The 22,430-nt window shown below is 48.2% G+C and overlaps 1 protein-coding gene and 1 pseudogene across 1 annotated transcript; one reads left to right on the forward strand and one right to left on the reverse strand.

The window, feature by feature from the left end:
- Nucleotides 1-1,565: 1,565 nt before the first annotated feature.
- Nucleotides 1,566-17,216, forward strand: LOC114204662 (serpin A11). The gene is made up of 5 exons (XM_028097887.2): nt 1,566-1,867; nt 4,948-5,593; nt 10,638-10,911; nt 14,441-14,588; nt 16,888-17,216. Exons 2-5 carry the CDS (start codon nt 4,951-4,953, stop codon nt 17,089-17,091), a joined length of 1,269 nt encoding a protein of 422 aa, XP_027953688.2. The 5' UTR covers nt 1,566-1,867; nt 4,948-4,950; the 3' UTR covers nt 17,092-17,216.
- Nucleotides 8,487-8,958, reverse strand: LOC114225874 (ubiquitin-ribosomal protein eL40 fusion protein pseudogene; annotated as a pseudogene).
- Nucleotides 17,217-22,430: the final 5,214 nt, after the last annotated feature.

The following is a 22,430-nucleotide window of genomic DNA, read 5'->3' on the forward strand; positions in this document are numbered from 1 at the left end:
TGCGGAGCTGGAATTCAGCAACTCCTGAATAAAGTGAATAAAATTCACTGCTATTGAATCAAAAGAAGCTGAGTCTGAGACGTGTGGGCTGAGAATGGAGTTGGGGTGGGTCGTTGCTGGTCTTCTGTCCTGGGAACAGGGCAGGATAAGGAGAGGTGGGGGGCCTGCTAGGGACACTTGGCAGGTGTACCTTCTGTCCTGAAGAAGGATGGATATTTGCAGGGAAGCGATTCTGAGAGGCGCGAGCAGGGTCTCTTCGGGGGGGGGGGGCTGTCTTATTGGCCTTGCTTCCTGCCCAGCTGGTAGTCAGAGCCTGTCGGCTCATCGACACAACAAGAGCCATATAACTCCACCAGGCAGCCCCGGGCAGGGAGCTGGGTGGGCAGAGGCAGGGTCCCGTCACAGAGGGGAGCACCCGCAAACATCAAACCTCAGTGGGCCTCTGTGTGTCCCCCCAACTCCCAGGGGAAATAGGAGGGTACCTACGAAGGCAGAGACCCCCAAATATTTTGGCAGCACCTTCTCTGTCCAGACCCCTTATGAGAAAGTTATTATTGCCCCCATGGGATAAGAGGGGAACATGGACAAGATTTGAAGAGCCAGGAGGATGGTCATGCACAGAATGGGAGGTGTGTGTGTGTGTGTGTGGAGGAGAGGCTAGGACTCCACCTTGGAATCACACCAGCTCATTGCCAGAGTCAGGATAAAGCCTATCCTGGCCTCCGCCACTAAGGCACCACACGTTGGGGCACTGAGGTCTGTGAGGTCGCACAGCTCCTCGGGACATTTAGGCAGCCGGGCTTTGCTCAGCCTACGGCACTTTCATGGATCACTGCTCACTCTCCTTTAGCATGTGGGACACCAGGCCCCCACCATCCTCCATGCTCACCCTTCAACATACTGGGCATTAGGCCTGAACAGTATCCATGAGCGCCCTTCAGCATGAGGGACGCTACACTCCGGCTGTCCTCCATCGGACACCATCTACTCCATGGGACATGAGGCCCTCAGCGCACCCTCTCTGCTTTTGCCGTGGATCTGCTTGGACATGAAACATGCACAAGTGGGGATGTCCAGGCCTTCCTCCATCTGCTTATGCTGTGGACACCACTTCCTCCGCATTTTCTAGAACAAACTACCTTGTCGCTCATCTCTCAGGGGAGGGTCTTGTGCCAGGGTCTAGCATAGAATCCAAAATGTGAGATTCCCAGAGTTGGTTCTAATTTCCTTCAGTCACTTTCTTTTTCTGCACGTGGACAATATTTATTTAAAGTATCAGTAAAATATGGGAACGATAAGAATCAGTAAAACATTGGAGCATCGCCACTCACTTTGCGAGCAGGTAATTTAACCTCACAGAGCCTCAGTGTCCCGTCTGTAAGGTGGGGATGACTGTGCCTCCTCACATCCTTTCTCTGTCCCATCACTGTGTGCATTCAAGGTGAACAGCAAGGCAGTTCAGTACACGTGTGTTATGAAATCGTGGTCACGACGGGTGGGGTCAGCAACTCCTGGTCTTATCGCTAGGGTGACCTGGACAGAACACTGTCCAGATCACAGGAAACATCACGGACGGGTCAGCAGCAACCACATTGCGACCTCTGTCATTGTCACCAGTACCGGAATATCTTCAAATGGAGTGGGGCCCAGAATCACAATCCACTCTGATTGTAGGACGGGCAGGCAGGACAGATCCTTCCAAACAAAAAAAAGTCCCTTCCTGGTGGCTGCACATTGCTTTTGTCCAGTTCCAGGAATTGACCCGGCAAATATTGGCTGGGCCGCCCTGATCTTCAAACACCATTTCCTGTGGGTAGGAGGCCACGCAGTGCTGAAGACCCGGGGCCCCCAGCCCAGGGAGCTTGCTGTGAGTACCGTGCTTATGCCTGAAGGGCGGGCTTGCGGGTGTGAGGGGTGCTCCTCTCTCTCTCTTTCTCCCTCCTTCTGTCTCTCTTTCTCCATCTCTCTCTCTCTCTGGCTTTGGCAGCAAGGATAGGAGAACTGAGCCCCCCAAAGGAAAAATGCCACGATATACTGCTTCTAAGGCTTTAAGGGCGAACTTCAGGTTTTAAACCTTTTATGGAAAACTTGGCCATCAAAAATGCTGAGAGAGGAACTCCCAGGACTCCTGGTGGTTAGATAAGAACATGGGACAATACAACCCAAAGCAAATGACAACATCGCCGTAGCAAATTTACTTGAGACACAGTTGTAGCAAAAGGCTCACACTTCAAGAGCCCTTGTCTAGAATCGGAATCATGCTCCTGCCACTTAACAGGTGCTCATCTTGATCCTGAGTCCAGTTTCCCTGTTGGCACAGCAAGGGTGCCAATCCCTGTGTGTTAAGGTTCTCACGGGGATTCCATTAAGGGGCATGAATCAGCTATCTCTCGACAAACGCACCTCTGGCATTTGTACAAGACCATTCTTCACTGCATATGACTGCTCTGGCATTTCCAGAGCTGGCTCTCTCCCACCAAACCCCAGGAGCAGCCCCTGCTCCAGTCTCTGAGCTGATCCCAAATTCCATCCCCTTGCATTTGAGAACACATCTGGCTGGGAGCCTGTGATACAATGGATCTAATATCCCCGCACAAAATAAACAACATATGGGAGTATTATCATTAATTAATGGAGTTCTTAGTTTTCAACTGGGATCTTTCTAGAAAAGAAAGAAAGAAAGAAATCGGATGTAATTATACCTGACCTATGTAGAAAGGGGTGGAAATTCACATTGCATGCTTCCTACGTGTCAGGTGCTTTCCACACCATATGCCTTATAATCCTTCAGTGCCCCCCACCCCGGAAGGTAGGCATTATCCTTTGCATTTTGCAAATGGGGACACCGCGGGTCAGAGAGTTTCCTTTGCGCAGACCCCACAGTGAGATACTGTGAGGTCTAATTCAAACCCATGCCCTCTGACTTTCCATCCTCTTTGGCAAATAAGCCTTCTGCAAGTCTGGGAATCGTTAGGGTGCAGAAGGGTAAACGTGGTGAGGTCAATGGGATGAAAAGAATAAACCAGAGCCAGTTTTATTACAGCTGTATTTCTGAATTTCCCCAGGAGCAGGCCGATTTTTAAATTGTTCTGCTTCCCATTGTGAATGGAACCTGTCGTGAGGGGAGCCCACCAGAGCTCTGGGGGAGGGAAGGAGGAAGGACATGGCCTTGGGAAATGACCCGCAGTACTTTGCTCAGCAAACTGTTTCCACATAACTGATAAGCAGGCTGTGTTCGTCCCTCCCAACAACTGGCCTGTGGGGCTTTTAGGGCCCCGGGTGCTATAAACCATCTACAAAATGTGATCTCTCCCATACCACCATGGCGTCTGTAATTGATCCAGAGGTCATTGCTTTGGGCAAAGTGTGGCAATTAAGACACAGACGTTATCAAGACAGACAAACGGCAAGGATCGGGCGGTCAGCAGTGGAAGGGTCAGTTCTGAAGGGGACAAGGGACGGCACTCTCCTTCCTGGGGACATCCGGGTGGCCGTGTGACAGTGCATGCTCTATGAGGACGTGCGGAGGTGTGTGTGTGGAGACCCTGAAAGGGACAGGGGCACTAGACAGGGGGCAGAGGGAGCAGAGATAAGCCATGTCTTCACTGCAGTTTCACCTCGAGCTGGAGCTGCCTTCCCCGCCCTGAGGAAGGAGTCTCCTGCTCCTGCACCACTTTGACTCCCTAGAGGCAGAAGGCTTTGCCGGCACATTTTGTGACCTAAAGTACTAGAGAGATAGGATTCATTTCCTAGGGCTGCCCCAACAAAGCACCACAACCTGGGTGGCTTCAAAGACAGAAATGGATTATCCCACAGTCGTGGGGGCCAGAAGTTGGAGATCCAGGTGCTGGTGGCAGGGCTGATTCCTTCTGAGGCTGGGAGGGAGAACGCGCTCTAGACCTCTCCCCGAGCTGCCAGGGGGTTGCTGGCGATCTCTGGCATCCTTGGTTCTAGAAGCATCACCTTGATCTCTGCCTATCTTCACAGTGCATTCTCCCTGTGTGCATGCCCGTTCCCAAATGTCCCCTTTTTAGAAGGACACTGGTCTTACTAGATTAGGGCCCATCTAATGACTTTGTCTTAAGCAATTACACCTCAACTGCCCCATTTCCAAACAAACTTTCAGAGATACTGGGGATTCGAGCTTCAACATATGAATTTGGGGGGTACACAACTGAACCCTTGACAGATGTCTTCCCTGAACCTCTGCATCAATTAAGATAGAGGTTTCAGCGGCTGCCTGTGACAAGAGGTGCTTGAGATGACAAGTTGGATGGAAACAGAGCTGATCCGTCCCCCCAGGCTCCATCCACCCCTCACGGGTGGCCCCCATCCACCAGTCCCCCATGACTCATCATCACCCCAACACTCGACCTAATGAAAAATCAGAAGAGGAGAGGGCACTCCCCTTTCTTGGAGGATCTGACCCAGGAGCTGCACACACCATCCTCTGCCCTCCAATTGGCAAGAGTGACGTGAATGGCCACACCTGGGTGCTAGCAAGGCCCAGCCTCACTCACTGTCACCATGTCCTGAGCATCTGCCCCGTAGCCACCCCCAGTCCCTGAAAGTTAATGAATGATTCAAAGAATGCCTGGAAAGAAGAGAGAAAAAAGAAAAAGGAAGGAAGGAAGGAAGGAAGGGAGGAAGGAAGGGAGGGAGGAAGGGAGGGAGGGAGGAAGGGAGGAGAGAGGGAAGAAGGGAGCATAAACAATGTAAGTTTGTTTTTAGAGCCCAGAGTCCTTTTCTCAACAAAACCTCATAGACAGATGATCAATATGTCAAGCAGATTTAGGGCTACGGCTCAGTCTATAGCCTCATCCTCTGCAGGGCCCCTCATGACCCCTGTGTGGGGTACAGTTCAGATGTGAGGCTCACCATGTGAGCAATCGGGAGTGCTGAAGTTACTTATGAAGTAGTATGACATGTTCAACATCTTGTTTTCAGGGGATGGGTCCAGCCTGGCTGTGGCTGCTGGGAGCAGGGATCCTGCCCTCTGTCCACTGTCAGACCTTTCCTGCCCACAAAGGTAGGAGTCTGGGGATCCCTCAAGCCCCCCGTGATCAGCTCTCCGCGCCAGCCCCTGCCTACCACAAAATCACACCCACTGTCACCAACTTTGCCTTGCATTTGTACAAGCAACTGGCCACGGAAACCTCAGGAAACATCTTCTTCTCCCCCGTGAGCATCTCTACCTCCCTGGCCCTGCTCTCTCTTGGGGCCCAGGCTGACAACCCAGATCAGATCCTGGAGGGCCTCGGCTTCAACCTCACAGAGACCCCAGAAGCTGACATCCACCGGGGTTTCCAGAGCCTCATCCACACCCTTGACCTGCCCAGCCCCAAACTTGAACTAAAAGTGGGCAACTCCTTGTTCCTGGACAAGCAACTAAAGCCTCAGCAGCATTTTTTAGACACAATCAGGGAGCTGTATGGAGCTTTTGCTTTCTCTGCCAACTTCTCAGATTCCACCACGACCAGGAGGCAGATTAATGAGTATGTGAGAAAGCAGACGTACGGGCAGGTGACGGACTGCCTCCAGGAGTTCACGCAAGACACGCTCATGGTTCTCTTGAATTACATCTTCTTCAAAGGTGAGGGCTGGCTCGGGCAGAAATACCGCCACCTCCACCATCTGCAGTCCTGCCCCTTGAAGCCACCTGTCTTCAAGTCTTGTAGCTGTCCCTTTGGGTAGTTACCTCTGTATATTTACATAACCTTCCTGTAGGACTACTCGATTTATCAATATTTGTTTTCTCTTGCCATGTTTCTTCCATTCAGTTTTTATTCTGATTTTTTTCTGTTAGGCATTCAATCATACTCTTTTAGGAATAACCCCCTTTTTAGAAAAATCTTACTTTTTATATTAACATCTATTTTGAACATAGAAAAATATACAGAGAGTGATATAAAACCACCATATTCTCCCCCACCAGGAACGAACAAATATTAACATTTTACCATTTGCTTCAGATTTTTATTTTTTTAAAGAATACTGTATTGCAGGGAGAGGTCAGTTCCTTTTTAAGCCTTCCCTGGTCCCATTTCCCTCCTTCCATCCCTCCCCAGAGGCAACCACTATCCTAGGGGTGGTGTGCATCCCTTTTCCTGTGTGCTCCCTCCATGAGCACATTAAGTGTCCATAATCCCATCTGATACAATGTATGTGTTCTAAATTTTATGAGAATGGTATGGAACTGTACAGATGATCTTGTACTTAATGTGTTAGTAACCTCACCACATCTTTTTTTCACTTAAAGATTTATTTATTTGAGAGAGAGAGAGAGTGGAGGGGGAGGTGCAGGGGGGAAGAGGGAGAGAATCTCAAGCAGGGTCGCGGCTGAGTGCAGAGCCTGAAGCAGGGCTCAGTCTCACGACCCTGAGACCATGACCTGAGCTGAAACCAAGACTCGGACACTTAACCAACTGAGCCACCCAGGCACCCCATATCTTAATTTGTATAAACAGCTTATTAGCTTATTTTGACTGTGGCACTGAACATGTCATACTTGTGGGGCTCATATCTTCTACTCATGTTATTTCCTGATTTAGTAGCTTATATCTCTATCATGATACTAGGAAAATGAATTCCTCCATTTTTTTTTTAAACTCAGGTCCATTCAGACGTCCTTTGTTTTTACCTAGTGTTTTTGTCTATTCCAGGATCCACGTTACATTTAGTCACCGTGTCAGTGTGGGCTCCTCTGGGCTGTGACAGCTTCTCAGACTTTCCTTGCTCTCAATGACCTTGCCGATTTTGAAGAGTATCAGCTAGATGCTCTGTAGCATGTCTCTCAGTTGAGATTGTTTGTTTCTCATGATTAAGACTGGGGTGATGGGCCATGCGGAGGAGGGCCACAGAGAGGAAGTGCCATTCGTTCTTATCACATCAAGTCAAGGATGCTTACTATCAGCTTGACTTATCACCGTTGATATTGACTTTGACCATCTGGCTGAGGGCATGCTTGTCAGATTTCTCTGTTGCAAAGTTACCCTTTCCCCATTGAAGGAAGTCACTGTGTACATCCCACACTTAGGGAGTGGGGTGTTATGCTTCAGCTCCATGAGAAAGGAGGATCTACCTAAATTATTTGGAATTCTTCTGTATGGGAGATTTTTCTTTTCTCTTGCATTTATTTATTCAGTCACTGACTTACATCATTATAGACTCAAGGATATTTATTTTATATTTGAGGTTGAATCCACTGGTACTTAGCTTTGTGGCTTAAAATTTTCCAGCATTGATCATGAGGAGATCCTTCCATTGGTTCCTGGGTCCCTTGACATGCCCCCATCATTGTTGATTTTTTTTTTTTTCTTTTTAGAGTGCTTCCTTACTTTCTGGCACTACAAGAAGCTCCAGGCTCATCTTTTATATCTCCTGCCCCCTGGGAAACATATCTTTGTCTCTCTGTGCTGCAGTCTGGCTGATTTCTTCAGCTCAAACTTCCCTTTTACTAATTCTTTCAAAAGAATTAGTATCTAGTGTTTCACCCATCCACTGAGTTTTCAATTTCACTGACTATATTTTCACTTTGACATCCTATTTTTCTCAAATCTACCTATCATTTTGTCATAATGACCCATTCTTGTGAATTTTATTCCTTCCTTTTTTTTTTTAACACACTGAAAAAAAATGTTTTTCAGATTACTCTACTATCTGGAGATCTTGAACTTTAAATTCTTGGTTTTGCTGCCCCAACCGAATCTCTTTCAATAGAGGATTGAAATTTTTATCTTTGGGCTCATTTTCAGGGAAATTATCTTTTCATGAGTTTCTGATGGCCTTTTGTGGAAGGGCCTCTAAGAGACAATTTCACATTTGCCTCTGGTATAGTCCTATTGGTTTCACTAGTTCCATTTTAATTTCTAGGTTGAGGAGTCCCTGCACTGAATGATTAATGAGAACATAGACTTAGGTTGGGGAGTTCCTACACTGAATGAATAATAAAAACAAAGAACCCAGAGCAAGTGACTCTTCCCCTCCACCCCCACCTGGAAATGTATTGACCTGTCCTAACTCATCCCTGAGCTGCTGGGCAGAGTTTTTTAATCCAGGCTTCCTAGACGGGGAAGGGATTGCTTTTCATAGCTTTTGACTATTTGCAGAGAGATGAGTTCCAAGTGTGGGCCTGGGTTTCATTTATTTCCCCTGAGAAGACATTAAACACCACCGCTGGGGCTGTATCTGATTCTGATAACCCATGAGCCAGATGACTTTGGCTCTAAATCAGAGATACGCATTCCTGCTTTGTATCTGTAAGCTTTGATTCTTGTTTTTGAACTCAGCTATTTATTTATTTCTTTATCCATTATTTTGTCCAACTTATCTGGCTGTTTATGGAGAAAAAAACCAGGCTTTTCTGCTTTAACTAACTCTATGATACTGATCAGAAGTCTCAAGGACCTAAGTCTTAATCATTTTTAATTCTCCAGAGTCTGGCACAGGGTCAAGGATTTTTTTTTTATTTTATTTTATTTTTCCAATCAATGAAAGGGAAATTTATATTGAGGTCCCAGGGCCTTGGGGCTCAGGCAGGGGGCCACCCTGTGGACAAAGGAAGAGCTGGTGGAGTGGCCTTCTCTGACTTTCTTCTTGGGGCACAGGTTGTTGGTATGGCCATAATTCTTCTTGGGGCAGTTGACAGCGTGGGTAGGCAGAAGAGCATAACACTCGTGGCAGACCATCTAGCTGCAATTGTACTTCTGGGCAAGCTGGCAGAGGGAAGTTTCCTTGAGACCACCCTGCAGGTGAAATACCAAATGCAGGCTGGACTCTTCCTGGATATTGTAGTCTGAGAGTGAGGCCATCCTCCAGCAAAAATTAGACACTGCTGGTGAGGCAGGATGTCCTCCTTGTCTTGGATTTTGGCTTTGACTTTCTCAGTGGTGTCCGTGGGCTTGACTCGAGGGTGATGGTCTTGCCCATCAGGGTCTTTGCAAAGATGTGCATCTCTGCATCTGCCACAAGGCCACCACCACCAAACCACTCGGACACTTTTTGAAGAGAAAGAGGGGTCAAGTATGTTTTGAATGTTTGCTGCATGAATGATTTCAAGTTAAACTTAGGTCTCATGTTTGAGGTGTCTAGGAATGGTATTCATTAATTTATTCAAAAACATACATCAAGACTGACTACATATCAGGAACTTTGCTAGCATCTTGGGAAAATCCATGAATAAGATAGTTTTCTTACCCTTGTGTAGCTCACAGTACCACGTGTACTGTAAATAAGTAAAAAGGCAATTGCAATTCAATGGGAAAGTGATGCTTTTTGAGTGGCATGGGTGCCATGGAGTGCTCGAAAGATACACCTTTCCAGACTTGGGGAGTGAGGAAAGGCTTCCTGGAAGAGAAGGCATCTAAGCTGAGAAATGAAGAATGAGTTGGATTTACTCAGGAAAAGAGGCTGAGGGAAAGGTGGGGAGAAAAGGGTTCAGGTTGAAAAACCAGCATGTGCAAAGGTCCAAGGAAAAGAGAAACCATTGCATTTTCAAGGAACTGAAATGAATTTAGTTGGACTAGAACATAGAACTCAACAGCATAGTGCCTAGGGGACAAGGCCAAGAGTTGCCATAAAAAGGTAAGGAGGAACTGTGTGTTGAGACTCCTAGGCTTTACCTGTAGGACCCCAGAATTACCAAGAAGTTTGAAGCAGTGGAGTGACATGATTCCATCTGTTTTTTTAAAAAATCAGTCCGACTACAATTTGGAAAATGGTTTGGAGGGGAGGAAAGTGGAAGAGCAGAGACAAGTCAGGAGGTTCTTGAAGTAGTTCAAAGTAAGTAAGATGGCGGCCTTGGATAAAGGTGTAGCTTTGGAGGTAGAATCAGCAATGCTTGGTCACTGAGAGGATGTAGGCACGAGAGACAGGATGAGCCAGCTTCCCATCACCAAGACCAGTGCTTTCAGGAGGCCAAGTCTGGAGGCTGTGGTGCATGGAGATTGTAAGTAGAAAGAGAGAAGATACTACACACATGAACAATGCTGTGACCAACAGATTCTACACTTCTGTGTCTCAATGAGCTTTTGCATTATATTTAACATTTTATTAACTGATTCTTTCTCGTTTTTCAATTTGAATATTAGGAAGTTCAAAGGGAGGGGGTGGCTCTTGACCTTCTCTGTAGAAGGTTGTTGTTTTGAGGCAGCATGGCAGAGAGGGGTCAAGCCAATGTTTACAAAGAACATGAGCTGTGGAGCCACTCAAGCCCCAGTCCCTGCTCTACCACCTAACAGCTCTGTAGATTGAGTATGTTTCTATAAATTCACAGGGACTCGGTTTCTCATTGCTGACATGGAGATCACAATACTTGTCTAATATTAATGTGCATGAAAAAGTAAAGAGAATAATGTCTTGCACATGGAAGGTAGTTAGTAAATGGAAATACCTTTTAGCTTCTTGAAAGCTAAGTTGTTCTGAAATGGAACAAAATCATAAACCATTAGAGCCTAACTCTGGGGACTCACTCTAGTGGCTGAGCCAGCCCTAAGTTCTGGCCCCCTGATTCTGTATCCACCTCATATTTATGTATACCCAAGAGGAAGTCACGGAACCAGTGTGACTTAGTGTATGTCTGCCCAGAGTTGCTCTCTTAGAGTAGGTTCTCACAGTTTTATGGATTTTTGTGTCCTAAGCCAAGTGGAAGCATCCTTTCAATCACTACCAGACCCTGAAGCAAGAGAGCTTCTTTGTGGATGAGAGGACCTCCCTCCGCATCCCCATGATGCACCAAAAGGAAATGCACAGGTTCTTCTATGACCAGGAAATGGCTTGCACTGTCCTCCAGATAGAATACAGCGGAAACGCACTGGCTCTGCTGATCCTACCTGACCCAGGGAAAATGGAGCAGGTAGAGGAAGCTCTGCATCCAGAGACCCTGAGAAAATGGGATCAGTGGCTTCAGCCCAGGTAAGTGTCAGAGCAGAAGGACTCCAGCAGATGTGGTTCAAGAACCCAGGCAAGGCTTTGATCAATGCCAACTGCAAAAGCCCAACCCCTGGATTTGGTTCATCATTCTGCCCTTTAACTAACGATGTAGGTAAAATGAGGCCATATTCACTGCCACATTGGGTTAGTTGGAGGATTGATCAGGTTGGCACACAGAAAGTTTTGAGATTGGTCATGGTAAGTGCTCACCAGGAGTTAATCATTCTTATCCTTTCCTGAGTGTTTTTCTGGTCAACCTTCTTTCCTCTTATTTCTCCCTTTTCCCAGAATAATTTACTACCAGAAGGTAGTGAAGCATAACCAAAAAAAAAAAAAAAATCAGATTAAGGACAATTATCAAGAATAAATCTGACTCCCACATATTTCTTAAAAGAGCCCCGCTTTTTTTTTTTAGTTTATGTAAAAATGTGTTTGACCAAAATGTAGAAAAAGTGATACTATACCACATATGTTACAGCTGCAAGAATCTAAACAAAAAGTGTACATTTTATTCAGTTGCACAATTTGCTGGTCTACCTCCTGGGTAGTATGATGCTTAATAAGTAAAAGTGAGAAGCAAAGAATTTGGATAAACTGGAAGCAGGGTGATTTTTGTCAGAACTGTAAACCTGAGTTGGCCCCCACAGTGCTAGGGAATGTGAACTCTGAGATGTTGACCAGGAAAACAGAAATACAACAAAGCCAAAATGTGTAGCCTTGTTGACAAAATAGTCCATATCCAATTTAATCAGGAATTTCTTGGTCTTTTATTAACTTGGCCCTGAAGAAAGACTTAAAGCCCTAGTTAGGTAAATCTTCAATTTGCCATTCCCTGAAGTATAGAGGGGAGATAAACCTAGGCCGATTACTTTATCTCTGCCTTACTGTCAGAGAGCGCCCCCTGCCCCACCCAATGTTTGGTTAATATTGCTCAATTATTGATGGCTAGCAGTCTTTTTGATAGGGTTTCTCTGGAAAAAAAAAAAAGTGCCCCTATTTTAATGAAAACATTTCTTAAGGAAATTAAATACTGAGAAGAGTACTGTAAAAATCAAAGTGCTAGTTTTATGGGATCTCAACCTTTACCCCTTTTTATCTCACTTTTCAGTTTGTGGTTTTTCTTACAATGGTTTCAGTCTTTTCTGGTATGCCTAGAGCCCATTTTCTAGCTAACTCCTTCGTGGGATCTACCTTGTTTTCTGAGAGTTCTGATATGAAATCTGACCTTGAGTTCTAATTACCTCTTGCTGCATAATAAACCACCCCAAAATGGAATGGCTTGAAAAAAAACTATGATCTCTCTCCAACCAGTGGGTAGACTGGGCTCAGCCTTGTGGTTCTCCCGTGGGGCTTTCCTGCATTGGAGTCAGATGCTGACCGGGCCTGCAGCATGGAAGTCTCCTCTACTGGATATCTGGTGCCTGGGCTAGCCAGGCGCTCAGATAAGGGCTGAGCAGGTGTCTCGCTCTCCCAGCAGCATCTCTGTGACACGAGGTTGGGCTCCTGTACAGTGGCTCAGCATAGTTGATGTTGTTATATGGCAGCTCAGGGCTCCAGGAAGGAGTATTCCAAAAGACAGGAAGTGAAAGTTCCTGCTCTTTTAAGATCTGAGCTCCAAAGTGTCTCTTTCCTTACGCTTTTGGTGAGAGCAGTCACAGAACCAACTCCGATTTGGAGGGAGGGGTATAGACCAAACCTCTTGATGGTCATCTTTCATCTTGAATCCACCCAGCAGCTGGTAGACACCAGTCGCCCTCATGCCCACAGGATCCTTCCCTCAGCTCCCCAACCACACTGAGGGATAGAAGAGGTATTTGTGCTTGGGCAGAGATTCAAGTACCAAATAAAAGAGATATAAGTCAAGAACAGAGGTCAGGATAGGACACTATTCCTATTGTCTATGAACCTACATGGCTGTGGTCAGTTTCGGATTCCAATGCCATATTCTCAAGCACCTTTGGGGTGAGCCTGTCTCTTCCCCTTTCCCTTCCCCTAGCACAGGAGGAAGTACCACAGAATCTTCTAGACCGATAGATTTTCCCTCAAGAGGGTCTGGGGTTTTTTGGTTTTTGGTTTTTGTGTTTTGTTTTTTTTTTAGTAGGCTCCATGCCCAGTGTGGAACCCAATGCAGGACTTGAACTCAGGACCCTGAGATCAAGACCTGAGCTGAGATCAAGAGTTGGACAGACGCTTAACCAACTGAGCCACCCAGATGCCCCAGGAAGGTCTATTTTGACCTCTCACTTTGACCTTCAAAAAGCAAAATCCACCCAAGTTAGTTTTCGAAATCTCAGATGTCTCCTGTTACTGTTTCTCATGCCAGAGAGTTATAGTATCACAGCAGCATGTTAATGAGCTTTCAGACATGAAAAACTTCAGACTGCCAAGCCTCCCTCTGTTGAGCTGTGAGGAAGGTTCACTTGCCCAGGGGAGTCACGCTCCCAGGTAACTGCTCATTCTTCCTTTATGTGGGTTGAACAGCTGCCGTGTGTGGGGCTCTCTAACAGACCCCTGTGTTAGACTCCACTCCGACCACTCCATGGTTTGGGCCTGCCCCCAAAGGGCTGCCTGTGGAAAATTTATCAAGTGGGCCAAGATGGTCTTGTTTTCTGTTCTCCACATCCTTTCCAACCTCTTCAGTGTTTGACCCCTGACTTCCAATGGCCTCTCCCTTCGATTAGACACCTGGACACTCACATTGTCCCAGAAGTTAACTGGCAACGAATCTCTAAGCTGATTTAGGCTCTCTAAGCTGAATTCATTAGAGACAGAAGTTTCCAGGTGGGTTATTACTAGCCAGGGTCGCAGGGCCCCTGCCCTGACAACTGAGAAACAATAATCAAGAAGAACAATCCCAAGAAGAAAAGGACAGATTTGCTCAGTGTCAAAATAGAACTTGTGAATTTACTGCAGGCAGTGGTGCAGTGATCCGATGGCAAAGGCCGGTCTCAGGACAAAGAGTGGCCCACACGCAACACACGCCATCTCTCAGCAGATCCTCACAATAGCCCAAAGCCCAGACAGTAAGAGCAGACAGTGGCTTGTAGTAGGGAGTTGCCAACAGATGGATTTAGGATACAGGTCAGAAGGAAGCCAGCAGAACCTGCCGATGAATCAGACGTGGAGGTGGGAAAATGTGGGCAATATTTCCCTTACATGGTTACTCCTTGGATCTGATCAGTTACGCCTCATAAAATCCCTTGCCTGATGTCTGGCATGGAGGAAGTCCTCCATAAACATGTGGGAGATGGAGACACGTGGCCATGCCAAGAGTCTTCTCAGCTCCAGACAGAGGAAGGCTGAAGAGGTCACAAGAGGTCTGTAAGGTCTAAAGAGAAGGGGGTTCTAGGGTTCTGGAATGTTCTGGTACAGCAGGGAGTGTTGTGGTAGGACTGGTTCCCCTCCCTCTGGGAAACACTTTTCCTTCCCAAAGCTCAGGTTGCCCACAGACGGGGTGAGAGCAGCCCATTTAACCAGATAGCACCACCTTTCTGGCTGATTGTCTCTGCAGCCTGCTGGATTTACATCTGCCAAGGTTTTCCATTTCTGGGACATATAACCTTGAAGAAATACTTCCCCACATGGGTCTCACCAACATCTTCAACTTAGAAGCTGACTTATCGGGAATCACTGAGCAGCTCAACAAAACCATCTCCCGGGTAAGGTGGTGAATGTGGATGGAAGGGAGGGTCTTTTCTTCTTTGAAGTGTGCATTTAAAAGTCAAGTTTGCCTTTCTTTTTCCCATTCTGGGTCTTGATCACAAACTATAAGGCCTCTTTTCATGGGCAGCTCCCTTTCCACCTCTCCTCTGTATTCCTCAGAGCAGGGACACTGAGTCCTGAATAAAGTAGACATGCATTCGGGATCATCCATGGAGCCAAAATTTCTGCAGTATGGGATTAGCTTTGTCGTCATTCCTTATATTTCCCTCAGGGCAGGCAGTGAAACTCTGTCTTTGTTATAGTTATAGAGAGTAGTGAGGCACGGACAAAAAAATGTATCCGTCAGGCTTGCAACAGAGATTCAAGCATCCCCTGAATCTCAGAGCCTGAACAGGCTTATTTCCTGTTTATGTTACATGTCAGAAGTGTGTCACGACCACGGGGCTACTGATCTGCCTCACATTGTTTCTCCCTTCCAGGATGCAGGTGAAAGGAGAAGCCCCTATTTAAGACATGTCATTCACATAACAGTGGGAAAAAAGCAAGAGAAACTGTGTGATGGCTCTTCACATTTCTCTTCACTGTGGCCTATGCCAAGGCCACTCATGTGCCCCTGGCTAAAGCAAGTCCCATGGTCAAGATGGCCATCTGTGTTCTCTTCCTGTAGGAGGCATTGCCAGTCACGGGGTTTGGGTGGGGATCCATGACTCTCTACTTGGAAAGGAGAGTTAATAGCTGGGAATAACAATGTAATTTTCCTTCCCTGTTCTATCTTTTCTGTTTTAGGGTAGAGTCATTGATTATTGTTTGGAGCTTTGTTATGAATTTCTTTTTTTTTTTTTAAAGATTGATTGATTTTAGGGGCGCCTGGGTGGCTCAGTCATTAAGCGTCTGCCTTCGGCTCAGGTCATGATCCGGGCTCCTGGGATCCAGCCCCGCATCGGGCTCCCTGCTCCGCGGGAAGCCTGCTTCTCCCTCTCCCGCTCCCCCTGCTTGTGTTCCCTCTCCCACTGTGTCTCTCTCTGTCAAATAAATAAAATCTTTTAAAAAAGAAAAAAAAGATTGATTTTAGAGAGACGAGAGAGAGCACGGGGGAAGGGGCAGGGGCAGAGGGAGATGGAGAGAGAATCCCAAGCCGACTGGGGATCAAGCCCCCCGTAGGGCTCCGCAGGGCTTGATCTCATGACCCCGAGATCACAACCTGAGCCAAAACCAAGAGTCAGTTGCTCAACCGACTGCGCCACCCAGGCGCCCCTTTGCTAAGAATTACATAAGGAAGGTTTTTGTCTTTTGCTTGGGAAAGGCCAGCTGAGATTAGGAATGTGAACCAAGGGATATAGGATGTGGTCCTGTGTGTGAATGTGAGTGCGTGTGTGCACGTGCTTGTGTGTGCACACCCATGGTGGAGAGGGTGAACAAGAAGGAAAAGAAATAACTTAACCTTTTAAAGAATTCCTTTTGCAGTGACCTTAAATGCTAGGTGTATATCTTCATAGAACTTTTTAGAAAGGAAAAGGATTGTCAAGGCAAAAAATGTTTCAACTCTTTTTTAAAGCCTCAGAATCCTTTCTTCCTAAAAAGGTGTGTGAAGATGAGAGTTTAAAAAAAGGAATTCTGGAGGGGGGCGGGGGCCTGGGGCAACTGGGTGACGGGCATTAAGGAGGGCACATGATGGAATGAGCCCAGGGTGTTGTATGCAACGGATGGATCACGGACCTCTACCGCTGGAACTAATGATACACTCTGTTAATTAATTGAATTTAAATGAAGCAATTAAACTCAAAATAAAAAAAGGAATTCTCACAGAACCTGGTAGAGGGTTTGGCACATCAGACAACCCAGTTCCCTGAACTCATGTTAAAAACTGTTGATTTAGGCTGAGCAGGTCATTTTCAAGAAAAGGCCAGCAAGGCTTAGAGATGTGCGTGCAGCTCGGAGCAGAGACTGGTGATCGGCCTGCGGTCCCGGGGCCCAGGCGTTTCGGGCGTGCTCCTAAAACTTGCCGTTGGGAGTTTGCAGCCTGGTTCCTGCATGGCCCTGCTCAGGCTCATCTGTGTTCCGCCACGGAGCAAACAGCACTGTCAAGGCCATCCTCCAGATGTGGTGGGGAGGGGGAGAAAACACAGGGAAGAAGCAGAGGCAATGAAGGCTGGGGGGGTTGCCTCCTGGGAAGACGGGGCCCGTGGGGCCTGAGAGGGTGACTCTGTCTGCAGCTCCCTAGAACCACACAGGTGGGATCTGTCCCCTGAAAGTGCCCTGAACTGACGCTGTTTCTGTCCCCGTCTCCCCCTCCAGGTGTCACACAAGGCGGCCGTGGACATGAATGTGTGGGGAACCAGGGCAGGGGTTGCCTCCGGCCTCCTCTCCCAGCCCCGGGCTCTGAACACAACGTCGGCCCCACAGGCCCGTTTCAACAGGCCTTTCCTGGTGCTCCTGTGGGAGGTGACCACTCAGAGCTTGCTCTTCCTGGGCAAAGTCGTCAACCCGGCTGCAGGGTGACCGTGGTGGGAGGCCACGTGATGGCTTGTCTCCCCCTCCCCCGGAACAATCAGGAAGGCCAGCACCAGCCTGCACCATGGGCTGCTGTGAGGACCAGTTGATCAGTGTGCAAAGATCCTAATAAAGTTGACCTTGGGTTGTGTGAACATTGAGGCGCAGTGTTTACAAGGGAAGGTCAACGCACAGAGCAGCTTTGAGCCCTTGGCTCTACAATCTCATTGAACCCAACATCAACTGTGATTAGAAAGTCAAAAACAGAAACAGCCTCATGTCGTGGCCTCCCGGGAGATGTCTGCCACTGCTGATCTTTCCTGAGGGTCCCAGGAAAAGGCACAAGGGACATCGGGAGGAATAAGCAGCTTTCTACCTTCATCCTGACTAATCTCGGCAGTACAGTGAAGGGAGGCCATCCTGAAATGTCATCGCCCAGATGTCAGGGACTAGATCACTGTCAGAGGAGATTGGGACCAGGGCCGGGGCTCCAAATCATGCTCTAGGAGAAGAAGGGGGTGTGATAATGGGCCGAGGTAGCATGGGAGGTCAAATGGCCAAGGGCAACCCCAAGATCAAAGAAAGTGTGAGGGTCCACGTGGCCAGGTGGGCACAAACTTGGTCAGTGGGATGAATCTGGGGGCAATATGCAGTTGCAATAGGGCATCTTTAGCAGCTGGAGTCCCTACCCCTACAAGTGTGTCCCTCCAGTCTCAAGGAGGCATCCATCTGCCCAAATCTAATGGGGAAACACAATAGGATGCCGACTTCTCTGCATGTATGTGTCATGCGTGTGGAAATACCCGTCCCCACAATGAAGTTAGTGCCAAGACCTAGAGGGTGGCTGTGGGTGGTGTGTGTCTAGGAAGGAGTCATCCCAAAAGGTGCCCTTGGAAGAAATACTCACACACACCCTAAGGAGGTCATACTTGAGTTGGATCCTAAAAACCAGGTAGGTCTTAAATAAAAGATAAAAGAGTAAGACGGTCTCAGGGAGAGTAGAGGAGACCCTCTGTGGGCAAGGGCCAGCGAGGAAAGAAAGGAAAAGGTATGTTCTGATAAAAAAGAGAGAGAAAAACCCAGTTTTGCAGTAATAGAGGGTTCGCGTAGGATCACAGTGGAAGGTAATGCTGGAGAGGTATTTGGAGGTAAAAGGTTGGAGGCTTTGGATGCTAGATAAGTGGTTTAGACGTTGCCCTGTAGACAGGGCGGAGCAGTTGTATGCAGCGAGCAGATGTGGATGTGTGTGACTGGGAAAATCATCTGACGGCTGGGCGGAGATAAGACCCAGTGTGGTGAGGCCAGGGTGAGGGGCCAGCCAGGAAGGCGCCACACTGTAAGGCCTACCCCACCACATGCCCTGTCCTGGCCCGTCCCATATCCCTTCTCTGTGAGACCACCTGCACCCACAGTCCTCTGTCCCAGCCCACCCCCTGTGGCCCTCGGCACCTCCCCATCCCATCCTCCCTGCCTGTTGGTCCTGCGGACACCACTTCTCGTATTTGAAAGGAAGGAACCCCAGAAAGCCCACCCGGTGCCCTGGGCAACCTGACACATGCAATTCCTTTCTGTTGCTTTGGACTAGATATTGAGTAATAGCTAGGTTCAAACGCTTGAAGAGCTGCCAAAACTCTCTCCAACTGTGGGTTTGGCTCCTACAGAAATAAATGACTGATTTTCCTGGGGGCATGCACGTCAGAGATATTAAAGGAAGAGGTTCCTGCATTGAACATTTTTTATTGGGTCAGGCATTCTGGAAGATTCTGAGTGAGGGAGGGAACCCGACAATATGGGTCCCATGCCATGGGGCTCACACAACTGTAGACTTGTAGGGCAGATGGACATTGAACAAGAACTTATATTAAAGAGTGTGGACAGCCATTGCTCTTGGACGCATGCATTCACTGCTTCAACCCAGATTTACCGAACACCTACTGTGTGCCAGGCGCTGGTAGTTAGGCAATGGGAATAGAGCAGTGAACAAAGCAAACAGTAAGCCCAGCTCACAGGGCCTACATTCTAGTGGGGGAAAACAGGCAAATGTTTGCTCCAGTGCCTCATGCCAAATGTGACTGGGGATCCATCCTGCTCTGCCTGTCCACATAGGAAAGAAAGCCCTCCCCCCAAGTTAGAGGAAGGGATGCGCAAAGCCTGCTTGAACGGCTCCACCCTGGACCTCCTTACCATTGGATCCATACAGAAGTGTTAGAAAGTAGGTGTGATAACCCAGCCCTCTCCTTGTGGACAGAGAGCCAAAGATGAGAGCACGTCCTTTAATTGATGTTTTAACCCACGGGGTCTGCATGCATGGGCAAAGTTCCCAGTCCAAGTCCCGAATTCAGCTTGTGGGCCACCAGTTTGAAATATTATAAAACATTCAAGCTATTAACTATTTAAATAATACCAGGATAGCCTGGCCTGAGAAGTCCATTGACCTCAGTCCCAAGCAGAGTAAGATGAGCAGGGCAACATGGACTCTTTTATGCATCCCTGCCCGATACCTTCGTCAGCACCATGTTTGAGAGGGGCGCTCCAATGTTTCTCAAATTAATTGGGATCCCTCAAATAATGGTTACCTTCAGCCTACATTTTATGACCCACTATTCACATGGAAAGAGGCAATGAGAGAAGAAGATGTTGATCCCACACCCACTGCCACATCACCAAAGGCTGGCCCCACACCCTACTGGTTACAGAGGGTCCTCGATGCACCCTAGAAGCAGATCAGTGCCCCCTATTCTCCCTTGAGCCTGGACTCAGGAGTTATGGGAGGGGAGAGGTGCCAGATAAAATACAGGATGTCCAGCTAAACTTGAATTTTAACAAATAATCTTTTAGTATAAGTGTATATTTGGGATATACTTATACTAAAAAGATATGTTGTTGTTGTGTATGTAATATTCAAATTACTTGAACAGGTTGTCCTATATTTTTACTTGTGAAATCTGGCAAGCCAGGGAGGGGTGTTTATGCTCAACACTCGTGAGAGGGTCAGAAGGAAAGAAAATTCATTAAGCTGAAGGCAGGCTAGCCTGGGCATCAGGGTAGAAAAAGCAATGGGTTTGGTTAAAAGAGGATTCGGAGGAGAGAGAGCTGTGAGGTGGAGCCGGCTCAGCACGCCGTGTCTGCTGTGTGAGCGAATCCAGACTAGTCGGCTGACGGATGGGAGACGCCTGGCTCAGGGCTGATATCCAGCCTACGGCAAAACTGTGAGGGAGGCCATCCTAGACCAGCAGCGCAGCTGACTGCAGATGCCGAGCCGTGCCAAGGTCAGCCCAGCTTGGCCCAGGCCCGAACTGCGCGGCTGAGCTGCAGGATCATGAGCTAACTTCTGGTGGCTTGTAGTACAGCATAGGTAACCAATGCAAAGGGGGAAGTGTGTGGGGGGATGGGACCTGGGAATTCCAGACGGAGAAGACTATATGATAGAACACCCAAATTTTCTGAGTCCTCCCCGGCCCTCTCTTCCAAGACTGACGCAGAAAGTACCTGCTCATGTTCCTCACCTCGGGGATCTGCCAGCCCTCGAGGGCCAACTGAGCTTGGGATAGAACTTGATTCAAGGGCAACGCTCCATTGGCTGACCGTGCATGAGTTGCATGGCCTGGACCAATCACATCCTTTCTGGCAATTTGTCAGGGTGCTGTGGGGTTAGAGCTGAAAGGTCACGGTCAGTGACAGAAGGCCACATAAGAAATGGAGAAGCAGAGGATATTTAGAAGTACACATGCGCAGACAGACTCAGAGTGGCCCGAGAGAGAAGGTCCCTTCTCGTGCTTGGCCCTGGCACCAGGAATTTGCTGGTGATCTCTGGGTCTAAAGAGCCACAGACCCCAACGCCAGTATCTCCTCTCCTGCGTGGGCTCTGTGTCAATGCCAGAAACCCTTCCAGTTGTTTTCCCTGCACTGACCGACGTACCGCCTCTGCAGTAACCCCTTTACCATGGGGTTACCTACCTGACCAAGACTAGGTCCCTGCTTCCAAAATTCTGCTTCATAAAGAATTCAGGGTTATGGATTGAATATAGTTGATGAGAGGCCCCGTCAAATCCTTAATAACAGAATCACATATTTGGAAGGACGTCGGTGAAATCAATTAAACTCAACTTAAAAATATGTTTTGAATTCCTAGTGTGCGTAAACAGTGTTCATTCATTCACTGATGCCAGGTGGTGCTCAAGGAGAGAACAAAATAGGGCCACTGTTGTCATCTTCCTGAAAGCGATCATGTGACACACAAATCCCTCAGGGGGCTCTATGAAAAGCTTAGATTTTCAGTGCATAATCATGTCAAAGGCACGGAAAAGTCCTGCAGGACAAACATGCTTTGCTTTGTTTAATCTAGTGTTTATCAAGTTCTTATAAAACTTCTTAGCACCCCATTGATTCGGTGCTCTGTGTGACCCACTCTAAGGAGCAGCGCTCCATGCCCTGCATTGTGCCTGCATCTAGAGCCCTTTCTTCCTTCTTCCCCCCACCCCTTTTATTAAAGAAGCACCTGAGGCCAAAAGACAAAGTTGTCCTGCCCAAGGTCATCCAGTCCCTGGACGAAGTCTGGTGCCCCACCAGTACTAGGCAGCATTAGAAACACTGAGCCTGTATATACGAAAACTAGTACAGCAGCCACCGGTGCCCAGCATGAAGTCAAAGGTACTGGTTTGCGATATTATGGGGGTTGAGAGGCAGGTGAGAGAAACCTCCGGGTTGAAGAAGAAGTGACACCAAAGAGGGACAGAGACTCTTCCCAGGGAGGTTCAGCTCTGCACCTGGCCAGACCCCTGTGCACGCGCTCTGGGAGGCTCTGCCCCCGGGGACACAGAGGCAGGGCCCCAGGGGCAGGGGGCGCCCTAGAGCCAGAGGACTGGGAGGGAAGCACAAGGCACGGTCACAAGTCCACTGCCGCTGAGGGATGGAGTGAGCGCCCCATCGCGGCCACCATCACTGAGCCTCCCTGTCGGTGCCTGCAGCCCTCCACGTGCCGCAGGAGACACCATCTTTGGCTCAGATGCCTCCACCCACTGCAGGACCCCCTCTCTGGGGTCAACCCCCCCCAGGATGGGGCCTGAGTCTCCGAGGCTGGGAATGCTCAGGAAAGCTCCCTCCAGGCCTCATGCGTGAAAGAAACCAGAGAGATCCCGATGCATGGGTCAATGTCTCCACTGGGAGGACCCCCACCCCCAGGTCTCCACTAGTTCTAGGTGCTGAGTCTGGACCTACGGCACTGAACCTCCTACAAGGCGGACTGGCTCTGAAGGTCACGGTTTCCTGGTCATCTTGGCCTCCTTGGAAAGGGGTTCCAAATCTAAGCTTCTTCCAAAAAGATCTGAGGCCGTTTACAAAATGAAATG

Source organism: Eumetopias jubatus, unplaced genomic scaffold (genome assembly GCF_037043125.1).
Source record: "Eumetopias jubatus isolate StellerSeaLion01/CBP00866 unplaced genomic scaffold, mEumJub1_p1.0 scaffold_7, whole genome shotgun sequence".
In the NCBI taxonomy this organism is placed as follows: domain Eukaryota; kingdom Metazoa; phylum Chordata; class Mammalia; order Carnivora; family Otariidae; genus Eumetopias; species Eumetopias jubatus.

Excerpts from the sequence above, each read along its gene's own strand:
- LOC114204662 (XM_028097887.2), top strand. The coding sequence starts at position 4,951 with ATGGGTCCAGCCTGGCTGTGGCTGCTGGGAGCAGGGATCCTGCCCTCT. Across the intron at positions 10,912-14,440 it reads GATCAGTGGCTTCAGCCCAG|CCTGCTGGATTTACATCTGC; the intron begins GTAAGTGTCAGA and ends TTGTCTCTGCAG. Across the intron at positions 14,589-16,887 it reads TCAACAAAACCATCTCCCGG|GTGTCACACAAGGCGGCCGT; the intron begins GTAAGGTGGTGA and ends CTCCCCCTCCAG.